The sequence below is a fragment of the Columba livia genome, chromosome 8 (assembly GCF_036013475.1).
Source record: "Columba livia isolate bColLiv1 breed racing homer chromosome 8, bColLiv1.pat.W.v2, whole genome shotgun sequence".
NCBI classification, from domain to species: domain Eukaryota; kingdom Metazoa; phylum Chordata; class Aves; order Columbiformes; family Columbidae; genus Columba; species Columba livia.
The window spans coordinates 30,403,977-30,422,418 of NC_088609.1; the positions used below are offsets into that span (position 1 = coordinate 30,403,977).

The 18,442-nt window shown below is 46.7% G+C and overlaps 2 protein-coding genes across 3 annotated transcripts; both read left to right on the top strand.

Moving 5' to 3' along the window:
• Positions 1-2,931: 2,931 nt before the first annotated feature.
• LOC135580052 (ral guanine nucleotide dissociation stimulator-like 1) lies at positions 2,932-10,692 on the top strand. The gene is made up of 12 exons (XM_065071351.1): positions 2,932-2,967; positions 4,121-4,639; positions 5,243-5,353; positions 6,252-6,460; positions 7,142-7,219; positions 7,589-7,773; positions 8,056-8,180; positions 8,832-9,047; positions 9,277-9,380; positions 9,530-9,614; positions 10,008-10,094; positions 10,395-10,692. The coding sequence occupies exons 1-12, from the start codon at positions 2,932-2,934 to the stop codon at positions 10,479-10,481; spliced, it is 1,842 nt and encodes a 613-aa protein (XP_064927423.1). The 3' UTR covers positions 10,482-10,692.
• A 919-nt stretch (positions 10,693-11,611) lies between these two features.
• Positions 11,612-13,847, top strand: LOC135580138 (ral guanine nucleotide dissociation stimulator-like 1). 2 transcript variants are annotated; one of them, XR_010474404.1, is made up of 3 exons: positions 11,612-11,769; positions 12,256-12,408; positions 13,085-13,845. XR_010474404.1 is itself a non-coding variant. In XM_065072751.1 (2 exons), exons 1-2 carry the CDS (start codon positions 12,211-12,213, stop codon positions 13,250-13,252), a joined length of 366 nt encoding a protein of 121 aa, XP_064928823.1. In that variant the 5' UTR covers positions 12,196-12,210; the 3' UTR covers positions 13,253-13,847. The 2 variants fall into 2 exon arrangements, 1 of the variants encoding a protein (XP_064928823.1); XM_065072751.1 differs by lacking the exon at positions 11,612-11,769 and having other exon boundaries at positions 12,196-12,408; positions 13,085-13,847.
• Positions 13,848-18,442: the final 4,595 nt, after the last annotated feature.

Here is an 18,442-nt window from a genome sequence, read left to right on the forward strand (position 1 = left end):
CAACAGAGGACACGTCCGCAGAAAGAACGAGTGACCTGGCTCTCTGAGCAACGAACCCGGGACCCTGGAAAAAGGTGGGAAGAAGTTTTTCCGGTGCGCCATTGGAGAAGCCGAGCTCATGGCCGCCCAGCGCTGTCTTTGCTTATTGCGTTGAAATCCACGGGAATACATTTGTGTTATTCAAGTTAATTTCGAGTTAAAATTTATTACAGGTATTAACTGATGTTTTTTCAGGTTGGCCAGAAGCATTCCCTACCAGGACAGCAAAAGTTTAGGAGGTGACTAGAACATTGATACGTGAAATAACACCAAGGTTTGGAGTTCCAGCTGTTCTATCCTCTGATAGAGGGCCACATTTTATTTATGTGTATGTGAAGTCTTTTGCAGAGAACTTTGGAACCACAACAGAAAGGTCCGTTTCAAGACCTCCTGATATCCTTCACTGCTACCAATATTAGAGAACAGCATGCCTGGGTTCATCATTCTAGAGTGAAGAAAGCCTGTGAAACACCACGGAGGGTCACCCGGGTGCAACCCGGAAAACTATATTTTTCACAATCACCTTTTAGTCTTTATAGGTGAGCAGCCTGGGTGGTGCTCACCGCATTGGGAAGAAGAAACCCCAGAGAACAAAACAAGTAGAATTTTTGGTAGATAGGGGGGAACACTAATTAAAACCTGGAAAGAAGAAACTCCAACCCCAGGATGGGAGGGGCCTTTTCTTGTTTTGTTAACTGCAGAAACAGCTGTTGGGAGTGCAGAGAAAGGATGGACACACGTCTCTGGAGTTAAAGGACCCCTGGCGGAAGAAAGAACCTGGAAAGTAACGCAAGAACCGGGGGAATTGAAACTGAAATTGACACAGGATCGGTGATGTAACTACTATTAGTAGTATTAATGTGAATGACCAGTAGAAATGAAAATGAGAATGGTTTAATAGTTAAAGGTGTTGAACCGAGCTGTAGATCTTATTCTCTTTATATTCGATGTTTAGGTTGTAAATGGACTGTGGTATAAGCATATCCACAAAGGGAACTTACCGACAGGACTGTGTAATACATGTCTAAGAATAGAAGATAAGGAAACCAGCGCTCGGTGGAGGATTCTGGTCGCCACTGGAAGAGCAGAAGAGAATAGCGAAGAATGGTGGGAGGTATTTACTGAAGGGGTGAATGGGAATTTAGAGAGGAATTAAAAAGAAAGCAAGAGCAACAGAAATTGGTACAGACATTGGTACAGACAATTGGTACAGTGATTGGTATGAAGAAATAAGGCAAAAGGAGAAGGGATTACAATTACCAACAGTAGGGAAAAACCTGTTTATAGATCTTATGGAAAAGATAGCCCGGGAATTAAATGTCACCTGGTGCTGGATATGTGGGGGGTCTCAAATGACTGAACACGTTGGACGAACCCCTTGTAAGTTCGTGTTGCGGGCAAATTCATCAAATACCTCTATTCCTCCCACTTGGTGGCCAGGTCCACCTCATGGATATTGGTCTCGAAATTGTAGCCTGGTGGAAGAAAATGGGGTTCAGGACAGTATGTGCATTTCTGGGTTTACTGTTCATGCCATGTATGATCCCGTGCTTTATTCGGTTAATGCATTCAGTAGTCCAAGGCGTGCAAATCTCAGCCATGCCTACAGATCCTGAAATGGCAACAAAAGGAAGGGGGTATGAATTAATGATTGTAAAAGATAACACCAAACCGGACCTAGCCGCCGCTAGGCAGTGCTGGCTAACTTTGAAGCCAAAGCACGAATCAATGGGATAAAAAGAAAAAGGGGGAATAATTGAAATAAACAACTTAAGGTTTTTCTATGGATAAACAACGTTTAATCCAATTCCTTAACTGTATTCCTTAAACACGTGTTCACTAGAGCACAAGCAAAACAGCGCTGGGTGCGCGGGGGATTCGCTCCCCAACACGCACACCTTGAACAATGAGCAGTGTGCTGAAATACAGAAAGGTGTCACATAGATAAGGTGTCTCCTCAAGGCTGCAGCTGGTGCTGTGAAACTTCTTATCTCGGCATTCGATGGGGTTCTGTTTTTTCTTAATACCATTGGTCACATACAGCTCTAAACTAGATATTCATTATGTGGCTTAAAGTTCGTTAGTAGGCCCTTATTATGTGGTTGGTTAAGCCTTAACATGTGAGTTCCCTCTACCAATATAACTTCATAAACAAGTTTCGTAGCTATTTACACAGAACTCAAGCACCTTTTCCTTTTTCCAGGTTCAGAGCCCGTGCCTCATTTGGTTATATCTGTAAACATTGAACATCTCGGCACGAATCACAACTGCATTTCTCACAACCACAATTCTCATTTCTGGGGACGGAACCCCCCTTTGCGCGGGAAGAACGTGTTCTTGATTTCAGTTGCCTACTCTTTAAAACCTTTAGTAGAACAGTGAATAGATTGAACCGCAAAGTGAAAACATCACTGTAAATGACAAGAGCTTCGTTTTTCCTTTCCCAGTTATGCTTGGACTTTGCAGTTTTGCGTTATCTGTGTTATCCTGTTGGGTGTTTCTTCCTAAGGAGAACATTACACAGCTTTGCGAGGTTCCTCCTCACGGAAGGCAGCAGCCCCAGACAAACCTCTATATATACACACACACATATATATCTCTGTGTGTCTGAACCCTCTGCTGTTCAGGCGCTTTGTCCGGCTGAGCAAGGGCTTGGGCTGCGGGCGGGCTGAGGGCGGGGCAAGGGGGCGCGCGCGGGAGCGGCGGCGAGCTGCGATTGGGCGGCTGCGGGCGGCACGTGCTGCCGCGAGGCCGCGTCCGGTCGCCGCGGTGCCGCCGGAGCCGTTGCCGCCGTTGCCGTCGGGGCGAGCGGTCGGGGCGAGAGAGAGAGAGCGGGAGTGCGGGGCTGGCGGAGCCGGCAGCAGCCCTGCCTGCGGACGCGGACACGGCGCCATGTGCGGGATCAGCTGCGGGCCCTGCTGCGGACGGGTAGGAGCGAGCCGGGCCCCGCCGCCCGCCCTCCCCCGGGGCTGCGGGGGACACGGGGCCGGGGGGTGGCAGCTCCGAGTGCCGAGAGAAGGGTGTTGGTGACTGCTGCCGAGGGACAAGTGAGGGGACGGGAGGAAACGGCACCAGCTGTGCCGGGGCAGGCTCGGGTTGGCTGTTGGGAACAATTCCTCACAGAAATGGTTATTAAACACTGGCCCAGGCTGCCCAGGACAGCGGTGGAGTCACCATCCCTGGAGGGTTTGAGAGGCACAGAGATGAGGTTCTGAGGGACACGGGGCAGTGCCAGGGCTGGGTTAACGGCTGCACTCGATGATCTCTGCCAACCAAAATGATTCTATGATTGTCACAGAGGCACCCCGAGGGTAGATTAAGGGACAACAGGGTCCAAAACAACTTGTATTAAACTGGTGGGAAACAGGGTTTTAGCACTCAAAAAGTGACTTAAATACAGGTTGGGATATCAGTTGAGGAAAATTGTTAAGGGGCAGCATCATCACCCAGAACAATGCCGGAGCCGTCTCTGAGTCCGGGAGGAGCACACACTTGCCTGAACACGGTGTGGGGTTATTTTAAAGGGATACACGTACTCGTATTGAGTACGGAAAGTGTACACTCGCGATTGTGCGAGGGTAAATTTATAATACACTCGCAATCCTGTGCAGAGAAATACACGTGCAAACGTGCACGGAAAGTCACACGTGCTTATGTAGAAGCTCGGGGGGAAAATACACCCGCGATTATGCGAGGATTAACTTTACACTGTGGGTGCCCCTGAAGCCTCCAAACATCCCCCACACTGGCTGCGGGCGCCCAGCGGCTCCTGGCGCCTCGGCGCTCCCTTCTCCTAACGGCCCTGGCCAGGGGCTCTGGGGCCAAACAAAAGCAGCTGTTGGCCTCAAACAGCAGAGAGAGAGGGAGATGTGTCTACTCCTTCCATACTGAAGGATAGGGTGGAGAGATGGCGGTTTACATCCTGCAACAATGATCCTATCGTACAATCTATCTTTTGCATTGTAATAGTGCCTAAAGTTCAGGTTTCATGTGATCTTGTCCTGGTACTTTTGCAAGGACATAAAAAGTAAATGTGTTGCTATCTGCAATTCAAAACTGCCTTTCCGTTGTTTTCTAACAGGCTCAGAGCTTCCCCTTTCGGAACCTGTGTGTTTGGAGATGTTGGAGGAGACCAAGGAGGAGGACACCCAGGAGGAAGAGACATGAGGAAGATGTGGAGTCTCTGCACAGCCTTGAGGAGACTGTGCCCAAGACAACCAAGGAAGATGTGGAGAGTCCAGAGCACATTGACCAGAATCCAGAGCACGCTGAGCAGACTGTAAGCAAGACAAGAGAGGAAGATGCTGAGGGTCGAGAGCACGTAGATGAGACTACAAGTGAGATAAGAGAGGAAGATGCAGAGACTCCTGAGCACATTGAGAACACTCTCAGCAAGATAACAGAGGAAGAGATGGAGACTCCAGAGTGCATTGAGAAGAGTCTAAGCAAGGCAACAGAGGAAGACACCAAGACTGCAGAGTGCATAGAGGAGACTCCAGACAAGCCAGCTGAAGAAGACATGGAGACTCCACAGAGCCTGGAAGACAATGTGAGGAACCAACCTGGGAAAGATGTGGAGGTTCCACAGAGCATTCAAGAGGCAAGTCACTGGTGTACAGACCGTTGTATCTGACTAGGGGATATTTTAGAGATAAAGGAGGAAAAAACAAACAGAAAAGCATCCCAAACCAGGATTTGGTTGCACTGCACTCAAATCCTTTCTAATTGAGTTATTCGTGTGCTTAAGGCTGTGTTAGTTAGTAAAGCCCTGAAACTTTAAATATGCAACTGGTATGTATGATGATAAAAGATTATGTGGTTGCAGGGGGACCAGTATATGTATTTCTAAAGTTAATTGTTACGTTTATTTTCAATTCTCTAGTGCTTTGCTCCTCAGCATGTATCAGCATGTTAATACAGCGGCTGTTAGTGCTGGGGTTCAGGAGATCTGCACTCTCTGGTTTAATTCTTACCTCTTTCATTGGCTTGTGCAGTAATTTGTGCACTCAGGTCCTCTCTGCTTTCAGTTAAAAGTCCAAAAATCCCCAGGTAACTAAAGGCAGCTAGGAAGTGGCAACTTAAGTGAGCGTTGTTGAGGTGTTGTGAGATCCCGGTGTTGGCATGCTGGTGTCTGCAGCCTGCGCTTGTGCAGGGACTGTGTTCCTTTCTCTCTGACCTGTTTCTCTTTGTCCTTTCCTGGCAGAGCACAACTGAGGATGGAGCTGAAGACGCACAAGAAGGAGCTGTTGACTGTGACACCCTGAGAAGAGCGCAGATCCAGCAGACTGAGGGTGAAGGAGCAAGATGGCTCGGGGTAAGTGAAGCTGGCGTGGTGGCCAAGTCCCCAGCTGATTAAAGTGTCCTCACTTCATTGCAATCAGTGCAGCTGTGGCAGTTTGAGCCAGAGGGTCAGGAGGTGGGTAGAACTTTCATGTCGTGTTGCAATGTTTCTACATTTTCTTCAGGATCAAAGGCAATAATATAAGAACTTGCTTTGGTGTAGTGTCCAGGTTGGTAGTATAAAGACTTTGAGTGGCAGATTTCCCACCTCTGCTGCCTGTTTTTTACCAGGAGAAATATTAGAAAGTATTTTTGACCTGCGGTACATTTCCCAGCTGATGGTTTTGTGCAGGAGGTGGGGAGCATTTTTAGCATGTGTGTGTACCACAAAGACACTTCAGAGAGAAATGCAGCTCTAACTGAAAATATCATAGAACCCGTGTTGAAAGGAATACAACAGTTTTTGTTTGAGTGAGTTGGGCTTCATTACCAATTCCTTTAAGTACTGAGAAGCTTGAAATCTTGCTTAGTAACTTCTTGTAGAGGCACCAGTAGGTGAAGGAACTGAGATCTTTCATGCTTCAGGAAGTCTAATAAACCTTTCTTAAACTTCTTGATGCTAAGAAAGCATCCGGGGTTTTTGAATGGTTGGCCCTGTTATGAGAGAATGGTCAGTTTAAAAGGCAACCATGAGATTACAGCTTAAGCCCTGGAAACACTTGCCTGTTTAAATAAGAAATGTCTTTATTGTCCTCCAGTATTTGCTACAGCATTTGGTACTTGGAGAGCCAAAACTGACAAAATTGTTTGGTAACTAGAGATGGACTGTTCCTGTGAAAAGGTGGAATGGAATCTGTGTTTCATCGTGCAAGCTGTGTCGGGGCTCTGGCTTCTGTCTGATTATGTGCTTTGTCTTTGTTTCCACTTTGTAGGCTGAAGGAGACCAGTTACCTGCAGAACACGCTGTCAGCCCGGACGAGACGTGCAAAAGCAGGGCCCTGAAAGCTGCAACTTTGGAAAAGCTGGTGGAGACGCTTCCAATGGCGTTTGCGGATAATGACTTTACATACATCAACACCTTCCTCTCAACGTACAGGGCCTTTGCTTCCACCAGCACAGTCCTGGAGCTGCTCCTGGACAGGTAAGAGCCGGGACAGAATGGAAACTGAGCCATCATTTATTATACACGACAGGGGGATGTTGACAGGAATTTCGTCCCCTACTTTTAGTGGACATGGAGCTAATAACCTGATGGACAGAGGTCGAGAATCCTGCCAAATTCAGGATTTCAGCATAAACAGACCATGTGTAAATGCACACTGCCCACACCCCAGCTCTCATTAAAGCTGAAGCGCCAGGCGGGGAAAGCGTGCGTGGTCTGACCGGTAGGGAACCAAAATGTTCTCACTCAGATGCACCATGAACTCCTCGTCACCCGTACGTAAGGAGGTGCAAGGTGTGGTTTGACAGGAGCTGTTCCAGCTGCCGCCAGGGCTCTCCCCGCAGGTCTCTGGAGGCTCAGTGTCCCCAGCTGAGCTCCCTATGGCTGTGGCTGCGCCGCTCCTGTCAGAGGGACCACGGGTCTGCCTGGTTTAGGCTGGGTTTGCTTTGCAGTGCACGGGGACACGTGCAAACCCTTCATCTCTCCTCAGCTTCCCCGGCCACGGTGGAATTGTCCAGCATGAAGCCCTTGTCTTCATGCCAGTTGTATATGAATATGCCAATATGTATATGTTTATGCCAGTTGTATATGGATTACACTATTTGGGATTTTGCTTTTGCTCAGTAGAGGTTCCTCTAAACAGCCATCTCAATTTTCCAGATACGGAAACCTGGAGATCTCGGGCTCTGAAGAGCGTGGAAGCCAGAATTCCCCCGGATCCAGCACAGTGCTCAGGACGTAAGTTTGGTTTTGCAGCGCCCAGCGAGCCCCAGTCAGGGTTCGGTGCTGGAGCGGGACGTGGGCAGCACAGCTGTTGTTTCCAATAATACAACCCAGAGAAAATCTTCAATTATTTTGAATGATTGTGCTGTTTTCTCAAGGTGTAATTGAGGAAGCAGCCTTTAGTTTCCTGTGAAGTATTATTTTAATAATATTTCTTGCATAAAACGAACAAATTAAATTCTCTGCTCACAGAAGTGTCCATGCTGCCTTCACGTGGGGGATGAATGTCTCAGTGTTCCTGTTGTTGTATTAGGTACAGATCCATGCCATTGCATCAATAGCTGCTGCATACAGCCCATGTGCTCTCTCTGAATTTGCTCACAGTGCGATCGCATCGATTTTACAAGCCTGGCTCGACCAATGTGCCGAGGATTTCCAAGAGCCGCCCGACTACGTGTGTCTGCTGAAGGTGCTGAGTTATCTGAAGAAGAACATGCCCGGCTCTGACCCGGAGAAGAGGGTGCAGAACCTCCTGGAGCAGTTCCAGAAAGAACAACTGGAGAATGATGGTAAAGTACCTTTCTCTGCTGTCTGGGTGTTCTCCCAGCGTCAAGCCTGCCACGTCCCCTTATCCAGGGCACAAAGCTTCCTGTGCCGTGAGCCGAAAAGTCTCTTTGCCAATTTAGTCTTCCAGTCCTCTTTCTCACTAAAATGTGCAGCACAGTGAGGCCGTTACACCAGGCAGGTCCCTTTGCATGTTCTGCTATTAGATGTAGTGATTTTTCAAGTATCTGCTTTGATTAATTGTTTTCTGTATAAATTCACTGACTCGTGTTTCCCACGCTGGCCAGACGCGTTCCACAGCCTTTCTCCCTGCAACCTGGATGAGGAAGAGGAACTGGAGATCAGCGGTGCACAGGAATTCTCATTGTTCCAAGAAGAGCTGGTGGCAGAACAGCTGACGTACATGGACGCGGTATGTCGATCATACGTGTTACCTGAAATGCTCGGGGAAATAGTTCTGGGCTTCTAATTGTTTGTCTGTCTGTTTGTTATTTTAACTTATATCAATGTCAGTCTGGCGTTCCAGAACCGCTCTGTTGCTGGGACACAGAGCACAGCTCTGCTTGGTTATCCAAACTCGCTTCATTGATTGGGCTTTTCCTTCAGTTCTTCTGAAGGTATTTGTCTTTTATTTACAGTGTGAATGTAGACTGTGTAGCCTCTTTTGCAAAGTTTAATATTTGACCCCTGAGAAATATCGTATTTTGACTGTATTTCAGGCTACCTCACCTGAAGGTGTATAAGTACTTTTAACTGTAGTGCTCCGATTTGGTTTATTTGTATCAATCTCTTTCAAAAATAGCATTGTATTGAAATCTTTCCCCTTGATAATGTAAGTGATAGAAAGGTTTCCCTTATTTTGCCAGGACTGTTTAGCTGACAGTTCTTTTAGGGCATCAGGCCTAAAGAGTTATAGCCAAGTGTATATTTTAAACTAAGAGAAAACCAATATTTCCCTTTTAATACCATATTAGCTTCAGATGCAGTTTGCACTGTAAACATGCATGTCTTGCTGTGGGCAATAGCGATCCAGGCTGACTTGGACACCTCTGTTTCCCTCTAGACACTCTTCAAGAACGTTGTGCCCCACCACTGCCTGGGCTGCATCTGGTCCCGCAGGGACAAGCAAGAGAACAAACACCTGGCACAGAGCATCAGAGCCACCATCTCGCAGTTCAACGCCGTCACCAACTGCGTGGTCAGCACCGTCCTGGACAGCAGAGAATTAAAGACACGGCAACGAGCGAAGACCTTGGAGAAGTGGATCCGTATCGCACGTGTAAAGCGTTTATTGACGACTGTTTAACGTTCCTTGTGCGGGTGCCGTGGAGCTGGGAGGGGGCAGGGGGGTTGTTGGGGAGTGATATTTTGGATGCTCAGTATTTTTGGAGCTGCCCGCTTAGCAGGGAGAATGTGCAGCGAGCAGGACACGGGGCAGACAGAAGAGCACTGACTGTTGGTGGTGCTGACGTTTAACGCTCCTGTGTTTCTAACCGCTCCTTTCACAGCAATGTAGGATCCTGAACAACTTTTCGTCTTTGAAGGCCATTGTTTCCGCACTGCAGTCCACCTCCGTTTATCGCCTGAAGAAGACCTGGGCCTGCGTTCCAAAGTAAGGCTGTGCAGTGTGTCACTGGATGTGTTTTCCTGCTTTTATATTTATGTGCCCAACCGGTAACGATGCTTGAGAAAAAAATAGTACCCTGATCTGATTCAGAGTGCTTACAAACAGCTTAAATGATTTAACCTTTTCCTGTACAGGGACACAATGCTGATGTTCGAAGAGCTCTCAGAAATCTTCTCCGACTGTGACAACTTTGCGACGAGCAGGGAGCTGCTGCTGAAGGTGGGAATGAGCTTGAGTCGCCAGGCTGGTGATCTCCCCCAAAGCCGAGCTCAGCCCTGTTCCTAACCAATGAACTCCCGTATGCGGTGCTTTGGGGAAGACGGGTCTGTAAATCCCGGCTTTTCTGCTGGGGCGAGAGGTGCCGCACAGCGAGATTTGACGCAGATGAGTTACGAATGAGCACTTGGGCTTTATACCGCTCTGTACAGACATGAACCGCTGGCTAAGATCCTAAGGATGGTGTCACGAAAGCATCATTGACAAGAGCACTGTTTGGTGAAGCAGACGAGTTGTATTTTGTTTGCTAACACAGGAGTATTCTAGCATTCTAATTAGTATTATTGATTATTATTTCTCAGTCAATTAATCCACCATTGCTCTGCCCGTTTGCAGGGAGTCACCCAAGGCACGGTACCTTACCTGGGTACCTTCCTCACAGACCTCGTCATGCTGGACACAGCCCTTCAGGACTATCTCGAGGTAATTTGGGGCAATTTTTGGAATCCCACATATCCTCCCTCCCTTCCAGACACTGTGTCTGGTCCTGTGTCTTCCCCTGGGTTCTAGTGCAGTTCTTAAAAATAGAGGAATCTATTTGAAAAATAGACTCAGGCACACGAGTGCTGTGGTTTATCCTAGAGCTGGAAACAGGTCTTTGCAGAAGCCTTTGCTCAGGGCAGCTCTGGCCTTTCCCTTGGTGTCGCTACTTCATCCTGTTTGTGATTAACTCAGCCCAGCCTGTGCTCTTCTCCTCTGATCCCTTCTCTGTCCTTCCAACAGGGCGGCCTGATCAACTTTGAGAAGCGGCGAAGGGTGAGTGGAACGTTGACTGTTCTGTGGTCGTTAGTTGCTGACGCTCTCTGCTAGAGCGTTCTCTTGGCGAGGCCTGTTGTCTTTGCTCGGGCGTATCCAACAGCCGCTCACGTTACTGCAGATGGTGAGTGTGAGTGTGAGCGCACGACGTGCAGAGCCGGGGAGGATCAGGCTCTGCTGTCATCACAGGCACCTCTAGTTATGTCCCTCGCTTAGTGCCTGAGAACCAGCTCCGTACAGAGCGGGATTCCTCTCTCGGCGCCGCTCTGGCCACGCAGGTCTGAGCGGGAAGGCTGAGCTGCAGAGCTGCATTGTTGGAAACAGTGGTTCTGGACATGGTCACTTCTTCAACTGAACCCGACCTGCGGGTCAAACTCAGTCTGTCCTGGATCTGTTGCTGCGTGTGGGTAGGATATTAACGAGACCGGCTTTATTTTTCTAATTGGAATTCCTATTTTATTATTTGTTTTCTTAGGAATTTGAAGTAATCGCACAAATTAAGCTCTTGCAGTCCTCATGTAACAGCTATTGCATGTCAGCAGATGAGAAATTCGTGCAGTGGTTTAGGAGGCAGCGGCATTTAAGTGATGAGGAGAGGTAGGGTCTCAGCCCAGCTGGCGAAGCAGCTTTTCTTGCCCCGCAGGCAGGTTCAGGTTCTCTCAGCCTTGAGCTCTGCGCTGCCAGGAGCTGCTCCCGGAGAGTGGAAATACACCCGCACAGAGCTGCGCTCCTCCTTGTGGGGATGCCACCCTCTGGGGCGTGGGAATGGCCCAGGGCTTCTCAAATATGGCCACTCTGAGATATTTAACTGATGGTGTTGCCTGTTCTGCAGTTTCCGGCTTTCACGCGAAATTGAAGGAGCTGCTGACAAGAGTGTCGCATCGGCCAAAGCTCAGAAGAGCGTGGTGAAGAGATTCAGCCTGTGAGTATAACGGTTTGGTGCCTGAATATGAACTGGAGTAAATCAAACACCAGCTGACAAACCTGGCTGGGGATCCAGAACACTGGATTTTAGTGCTGGATTATAAATTCAATTCACATTTGCAGCAGCAAAACAGAGTAAATAAGGATAGAGTCTAATTTGCTATACACACACAAACAATCGGCCACTCGAGACAGGAAAGCACAACAGCAGGTCAGCTTGTTGAAGCAAGTGCCAGCTTTGCTCAGCCCAGCTCTGCTGTGCTTTCTTTTCTCCCCTAGGCCGTTCCTGGGCTTGGGGGTGAGCGCCCACAGCGCACCCGTCAACGCGCAGCCCAAACCTGCTCCAGGTGGGAGCTCTGGGGACAGCACCGTCACCATCGTCCCTCCCACCGACACTGCCGAGGAGCCTCAGCACAAGGTAGGGCCTGGGCCCTGTGTTCAGCACAGACAGCCTGTGCGAGGCTGCTGACGCTGCCGGCGGCCCCAGGCGCTTGCCCAAGCCTGTGGGTCTTGACTAGAGCGTTGCTTGCGGTGGAATGGAGGGCCCTGAGCTCTGGGAAAGGCAGTTGTGGGGGGAAAGCTCATCTGCATCAGCCCAGCCTAATTCTGGGGCAGGCAGAGCACTGAGCAAGTGAGAAGCAGCTGAGGTCAGAGCTCGCCAGCCCTGGGCTTTGACCTGCCAGGAACTGCCCAGACCAGCCTTGTCTGGGCTGGGTTCTGTTCCCAGGGAGCTTTGTCCTACAGCCTCTGCTCTCTTGATCTGAACTGCCTTCACTGGGTTGCTGAAGCCCTTGTTGAGGCTGTTGTGCTCAAGAGTGTCATCTTTAGCTTTTGGATCTTTTCAATTAACTGGTAATCAATGTGTTTGATCTCGTGTCCCCCCTTGCTGCCATCTGGTGACAAGTGCTCCAAGAAGTGCCCCGACTCCGTGACTCCCATTGCAACAAAAGAAGTGCCGCCAGTCCTGCCAGTTTACAACCAACAGAACGGAGAGAGCTGCATCATCCGGACCAGCGTAGAGGAGGACAGAAGTGGCAACATCTACAGGAGCATCCTGGTGAGTGGTGGGAACAGCAAAACGCTGTTCTGTGGGTGATGTTTTCACCCCAGGTGTCTTGAATGGTGCTTTTAGTTTTGGAAACACCTATTCACTGATCAAACCTCCTTGACAAGGAAAATGACCGATGTTAGAAATCAAAACCTGTGGAGCAGGGGATGAATGAGAGGTTTGCAAAGAGCATCTCTCAAGGTTTCTGCTCTAGAAATTGAAGCTTGTCTTTGATCAACAATGCCAAGTGCAGCACTCTGAGCAAGTGCCGGCTTTGCTGCCCCTGCTCTTCTGCCAGCGCCGGCTGTTGTGTGTCCAGCTCAGCTCTGGGGTGTGTGACTGTGACACAAGGTGCCCCTTCCCCAGCAAACCCAGCTACAAGGCCCCGAATCTTTGCAGGACATCCAGAAAGTGTTTAGCACAGGAGACTGTGGATTAATGGATGTGAGCAAACAGCAGCTGGGGCAGCTATTGCTGTGGATTCGACAGCTGCTGAGAACAAGGTCTCACCTCTGCAAGTGGGTGCTCTGGAGAGCAGAGGCTGTGATTTGCTGCTGTGTTTCTAGAGCAGCGTCTGTTGTCTTGCAGTAAATCAGCCACCAGGTGTCCCAAAGAGCATGTTTTAGTATCTGGCCGAATCTAGGACGCAGTTCCCAACCGAGTCCTTGCCACTCTCTGTCTGCAGCTGACTAACCAAGAGAAGGCTCCTGCTGTCATCCAGAGAGCCCTGGAGAAGCACAGCCTGCAGTGTGGCTCGGCCGAGGATTACGAGCTGGTACAGATCATCTCCGAGGACAAAGGTGGGGAAGCAGAACTCTGCTGCTGCTGCTTGACCGGTGCTGCTGCATTTTGACGGCAAGAGTGACACGCGAAGCGACGTCAGGAACGCCACGGACACGTTGTCACAGCTGCCGGTGAGAATAAACCCCTAAGGCTGAGTGGTGCGCCAACTCACGCTGGCTCTGCTCCCTCTCTTGCAGAGCTGGCGATCCCACCCAAGGCGAACGTGTTCTACGCCATGAACACCCAGGCCAACTTCCATTTCATCCTGAGGAGAAAAGCTGCAGCACAGGAGGAGCCTGCGCCCCATGGATTTTAATGGCTGAGCCTTCTATAGGATTTACTGCTTATATTATAACTATGGAAACTTTTTTTCCCCCAGGTGTAGTCGGGAGTTGATATATTTGAATATGTGACCTGTATCTAATGTTTGAGCTTTGTATAATATTTAATATTTATATAACAAGTCTATTACTTTTTTTCCAGTTCTTGTCTGCAGTTCATGTATTTTAATACTTGATGTTTTTATCATATTTAATCTTTACATACTTGCATAGAAACATTCATTAGTATATAACCTTTTTTCCCCTAATTTCTGCTTGGAGTTACTATATTTCAATAGCTTAGCTTTACAGAATATTTGAGCTTTGTATAATATTTAATATCTATAGAATAAGTCCATAACCTTTTTTCCAGTAATTTCTAGTTGGAGTTAATATATTTAAACGTTGTATCTGTATATAATATTTGAGCTTTATTTAATATTTTTCATGTACTAATATTTAATATTTATTTGATATTTTTAATGTACTAATATTTAATATTTTTATTTAATGTAATATTTAATAATTTTAATATTTTAGTTAATGTACAAATATTTAATATTTAATGTTTTTATTTAATGTGCTAATATTTAATATATTTAATAGTTTTATTTAATGTACTAATATCTAGTATTTATTTACTCTTTTTATTTAATGTACTAATATTTAATATTTATTTAATATGTACATAGACCTTATCCAATAATATTTGTCTGGAGTTGATACATTATTTCATCTTTATATAATATTTGATCTTTGTAGAATATTTAATATTTATATGATAAATATATCGACTTTTTTCTACCAATTTTAATGTTAGGTCTGTATATAGTGTTTGAGCTTCATATAATATTTATATATACGTATAAAATAAATAGATACACTTTTTTCCACCCTTTTTTTCTGGAGTTAATAGATGTTAATAATTGAGCTTTATATAATACATCATGTATGTATTTATATTTTATATATTTATAGTTACATAGTAAATATCAATATAATTTTTATCTTTATAATATTTATCTAATAAATACTTGAACTTTTTCCACCTGTTCTTATCTGGCGTTAAAATATTTTAGTATTTGATCCCTATGTAATATTTAATCTTTACACAGATGGAACATCTCTGTAATAAATACGGAACTTTTTCCTCTAATTCTCCTCTTGAGTTAATATAGTTTAAGATTTGAGCTTTTATATAATACATAACCTTTCTTTATATAATAAATATGTGAACTTCTTTTCCCACCAATTCCTGTCTGGCGTTAAAATATTGTAATATTTGATCCTTATGTGATATTTAGTCTTTATATATATATGTAACATTTCTATAATAAATACGTAAACTTTTTTCCACTAATTTTTGTCTGTAGTAAATAGACATTAATATTATGGCTTTATATAATACATCATCTTTATTTCATATTTACATAATAAATACTTGAACTTTTTCCCACCAATTCTTGTCTGGAGTTAGTGTATTTTAATGTTTGATCTCTAGATAATATTTGACCTTTATATGATATTTAATCTTTATATAATATGTAATGTTTCTTTAATAAATAGATTAGCTTTTGACCACTAATTTTTGTCTGGAGTAAATAGACATTAATATTATGGCTTTATCTAATACATCATCTTTATTTCATATTTATATAATAAATACTTGAACTTTTTCCCACCAATTCTTGTCTGGAGTTAGTGTATTTTAGTGATTGACCTCTAGATAATATTTGATCTTTTTATGATATTTAATCTTTATATAGTATTTAATGTTTCTATAATAAATAGATTAAATTTTGACCACTAATTTTGGTATGGAGTTAGTCTGTTTTAATGTTTGATTTTGTATTCTATTTAATCTTTATTTAATATTTAATATTCGTATAATAAATGTGGAAACGTTTTCCCACCAATTCTTGTCTGGAGTTAGTGTATTTTAATGTTTGATCTTTATATAATGTTTGAGCTTTGTATAATATTTAATGTGTCTATAATAAATAGATAAACTCTCTACCACTAATTTGTGTCTGGAGTTAATGTATTTAAATATTTGATCTTTATGTGACATTCAATCTCTACGTAACCTTTACTGTTCCTATAATAAACATGTCAACTTTCCCCCTCCCCAGTGTCTGCGTTCATCTCTTTTCCTCTCTGAGACTTCCCCGTGCTCTGAGAGTTTCCACCTTTTCCCCATTGTCTCCATCACGGCGTTTGTTGCTCCGGCAAAAAGCCGACCCCGAATTTAAGCTGCCTCTTGCTTTCCGGTTGTACTGAAACTACCCAGGGGACAACACACACCAACACAACCTTAACCCATTTCCCTCAGATCCACACAACCTATTTGCGCACCGGGAATTCCACATTGAGTACCGAGGGCACAACAGCACAGAGAGAGCTGTCAGGGGCTGGGGACAGCCTTGGAACCGGTGATGTGCACCAGCCCTGCCTGTGACCTTGTGTGAGCAGCTCGACTTGCTGCTCGCCCTGGGGAAACTGCTCCTGGCTCCGGGTCTGTCACCCCTCACTGCGGGGTCCCCACCAGCCGCGGCTCCGGGGGCTTCGCTCTCGTGCTCCAGAGCAGAGGACAAACCCCACACCGCAAGGAGAACACAACAACTCCTGAAGCAGCCGAGCGAACGTCCCTGTTCAGCTCTGCTGACAGCGTCTCGTTCTCCAGAGCTACAGCCTCACGCGTGACCCCACACGAGGCGGCTCCGCGTTGGGGCTGCGGGTGCAACACCCGCCAGAGGCTCCGCAGGGACGGCCCTGCCCGAGCGGAGCCACGAGCCCGCTGCACAGGAAAGGGGAACAGAGCAGGACAGCGCAGAAGGGTTTGCACGGGCTCCTGCCTTTCCAAAACACCGTGAGTTCTGAGCAGGGAGAGCCCGGACAACACCAGCCCAGGAGCTGAAAGCGCAGAGCGTTGGCACCCGTGGGGTCACCTGCTGCACTGACGGGTGTTTAAGGTCACCCTGGGAAGCAGCCTCATGTTTCCACTCAGATGCGCAATTGCTCTGACCATAGAAAGAGGGAAAAAAAGAGCACAAACACTGAAAAATGAGCCAGTGTGTTTAACCACCATTCACATTTCTGGGGAAGGAACCCCCCTCTGTGCAGGAAGAACACGTTCTTGATTTCAGTTGCCTATTCTTGAAAACCTTTAGTAGAATAGTGACCCCCTGGTTTCCCAGCGCTGAAATAAAAGCACCGCATATAACTATGTCCGTGGTTATGTGTTTCGTTTGCTAACATTTTGGCGACCACGCAGGGACCTCGTGGGCACCGCTGAGTGGATCGCGTCTCCATCCTGCTCCGGCTAGCACCCCGGTATTCTTGGGGTGCGCATCGGACGCGACCGACCCTCCGCTGCTCTCGACGGACCTGTGATTGGTAAGAAGGTGCTTTTATTATTTGGGTCCTGGGTTTTAGGTAGCTAACATTTGGTTTGGTTTGGTAGCCTGCCGGTCAGACGCGGCGAAAGCCACGCTGGGTTGGGCAGGGAGCTCCCGAGGTACAGCCGAGGCGCCGTCCGTCAGCCAGAGGGAAACCTCTGCAGGGTCGGCATTTGGTTTGGTTTGTGTATTCGTTTGGTCTGGTTTGTGTATTCGTTTGGTTTGCTTTGTGTATTCGTTTGGTTTGGTTTGTGTATTTGTTTTGGTTTGGTTTGTGTATTCGTTTGGTTTGGTTCTGTCATAGTCAAATATGACTCCGGAAATTGAGAATAATTTCTATTAAAGCCAAATGATCAGAACAGCGCCGGGCGGCCGGGCAGTCACTGCTCCACCCGAGGCACGGGAACTGGTTACAGAAGAAACAGTGTTTATATACGTCTGTAAGTACACACCCCGATCTTCTTCCTGATTGGTTAGCTGGGTTGCTATGCTGTCCTCGCACAGCAAAGCACATCCCCCTCCCCATGAGCACACCACATCTTTCCCGCCAAAACTTGCAACATTTTCCCGCCAAAACTCGCAACAACAGAATGTGACGAACTATGGTGGTTTAACAGCTACATAACTCAGCAAATCGTTAACCACTAACATATTCCCGGTTTGATTAGCAAATTAACTTTAGCTATGCAGTTTATAACAGTTTGGTTTGTGTAATAAAGAATTCTAAGAGTTAGAGATGTTTGTTCATTAACACTTGTTAATAGGAAACGCTCCGGGGTTATTGTGCAACACGGGAAGCCCCTGCCCTTTGTTCTGCAATTGCCGTCAATGTTCGGTCCTCTAAAGGTGGGAGGGGGCAGGGGTGGGTGAGAAGATAGGAGATGAACTGCCTGACAACAGAGGACACGTCCGCAGAAAGAACGAGTGACCTGGCACTCTGAGCAACGAACCCGGGACCCTGGAAAAAGGCGGGAAGAAGTTTTTCCGGTGCGCCATTGGAGAAGCCGAGCTCATGGCCGCCCAGCGCTGTCTTTGCTTATTGCGTTGAAATCCACGGGAATACATTTGTGTTATTCAAGTTAATTTCGAGTCAAAATTTATCACAATTTGGTGCCGTGACTCGGATGAAGGATATTCGGTGGCAACCCCTCTAAGGGAGGCGCCCCGCTTCTTTTTTTAAGCGGCCCTTGTGGGACTCTTGTCACCGGATCCTTCACCGACGAACATTCTAAATTGCGATAAGCAAAGTAAATGCCGGCAGCCCCTTAAACTTTGTGCACGAAGACCCGAGTGAAGACGCAGGACGCGTGAGTGTAGGCCGGTTCTCCACTGGGTTGGGGCTGGGATTCCTGAGATACAGCGGAGGGGATCTCAGAAGATGGGACAGAGGAAAAGTAGGCATTCTGTTCCCATGGGAGGGCAACCGCAGGACAGGCTTCCCCAATTCCTCCAGATAGTCCGTTAGGATTAATGATTAGGTATTGGGATGATTACCCCTCTAGGCGGGGTGAAAGCAAAACGAAAATGATACATTATTGTATG

Excerpts from the sequence above, each read along its gene's own strand:
- LOC135580052 (XM_065071351.1), top strand. The coding sequence starts at position 2,932 with ATGTGCGGGATCAGCTGCGGGCCCTGCTGCGGACGG. Across the intron at positions 4,640-5,242 it reads TTCCACAGAGCATTCAAGAG|AGCACAACTGAGGATGGAGC; the intron begins GCAAGTCACTGG and ends CTTTCCTGGCAG. Across the intron at positions 5,354-6,251 it reads AAGGAGCAAGATGGCTCGGG|GCTGAAGGAGACCAGTTACC; the intron begins GTAAGTGAAGCT and ends TCCACTTTGTAG.
- LOC135580138 (XM_065072751.1), top strand. The coding sequence starts at position 12,211 with ATGTGTTTGATCTCGTGTCCCCCCTTGCTGCCATCTGGTGACAAGTGC. Across the intron at positions 12,409-13,084 it reads ACATCTACAGGAGCATCCTG|CTGACTAACCAAGAGAAGGC; the intron begins GTGAGTGGTGGG and ends CTCTGTCTGCAG.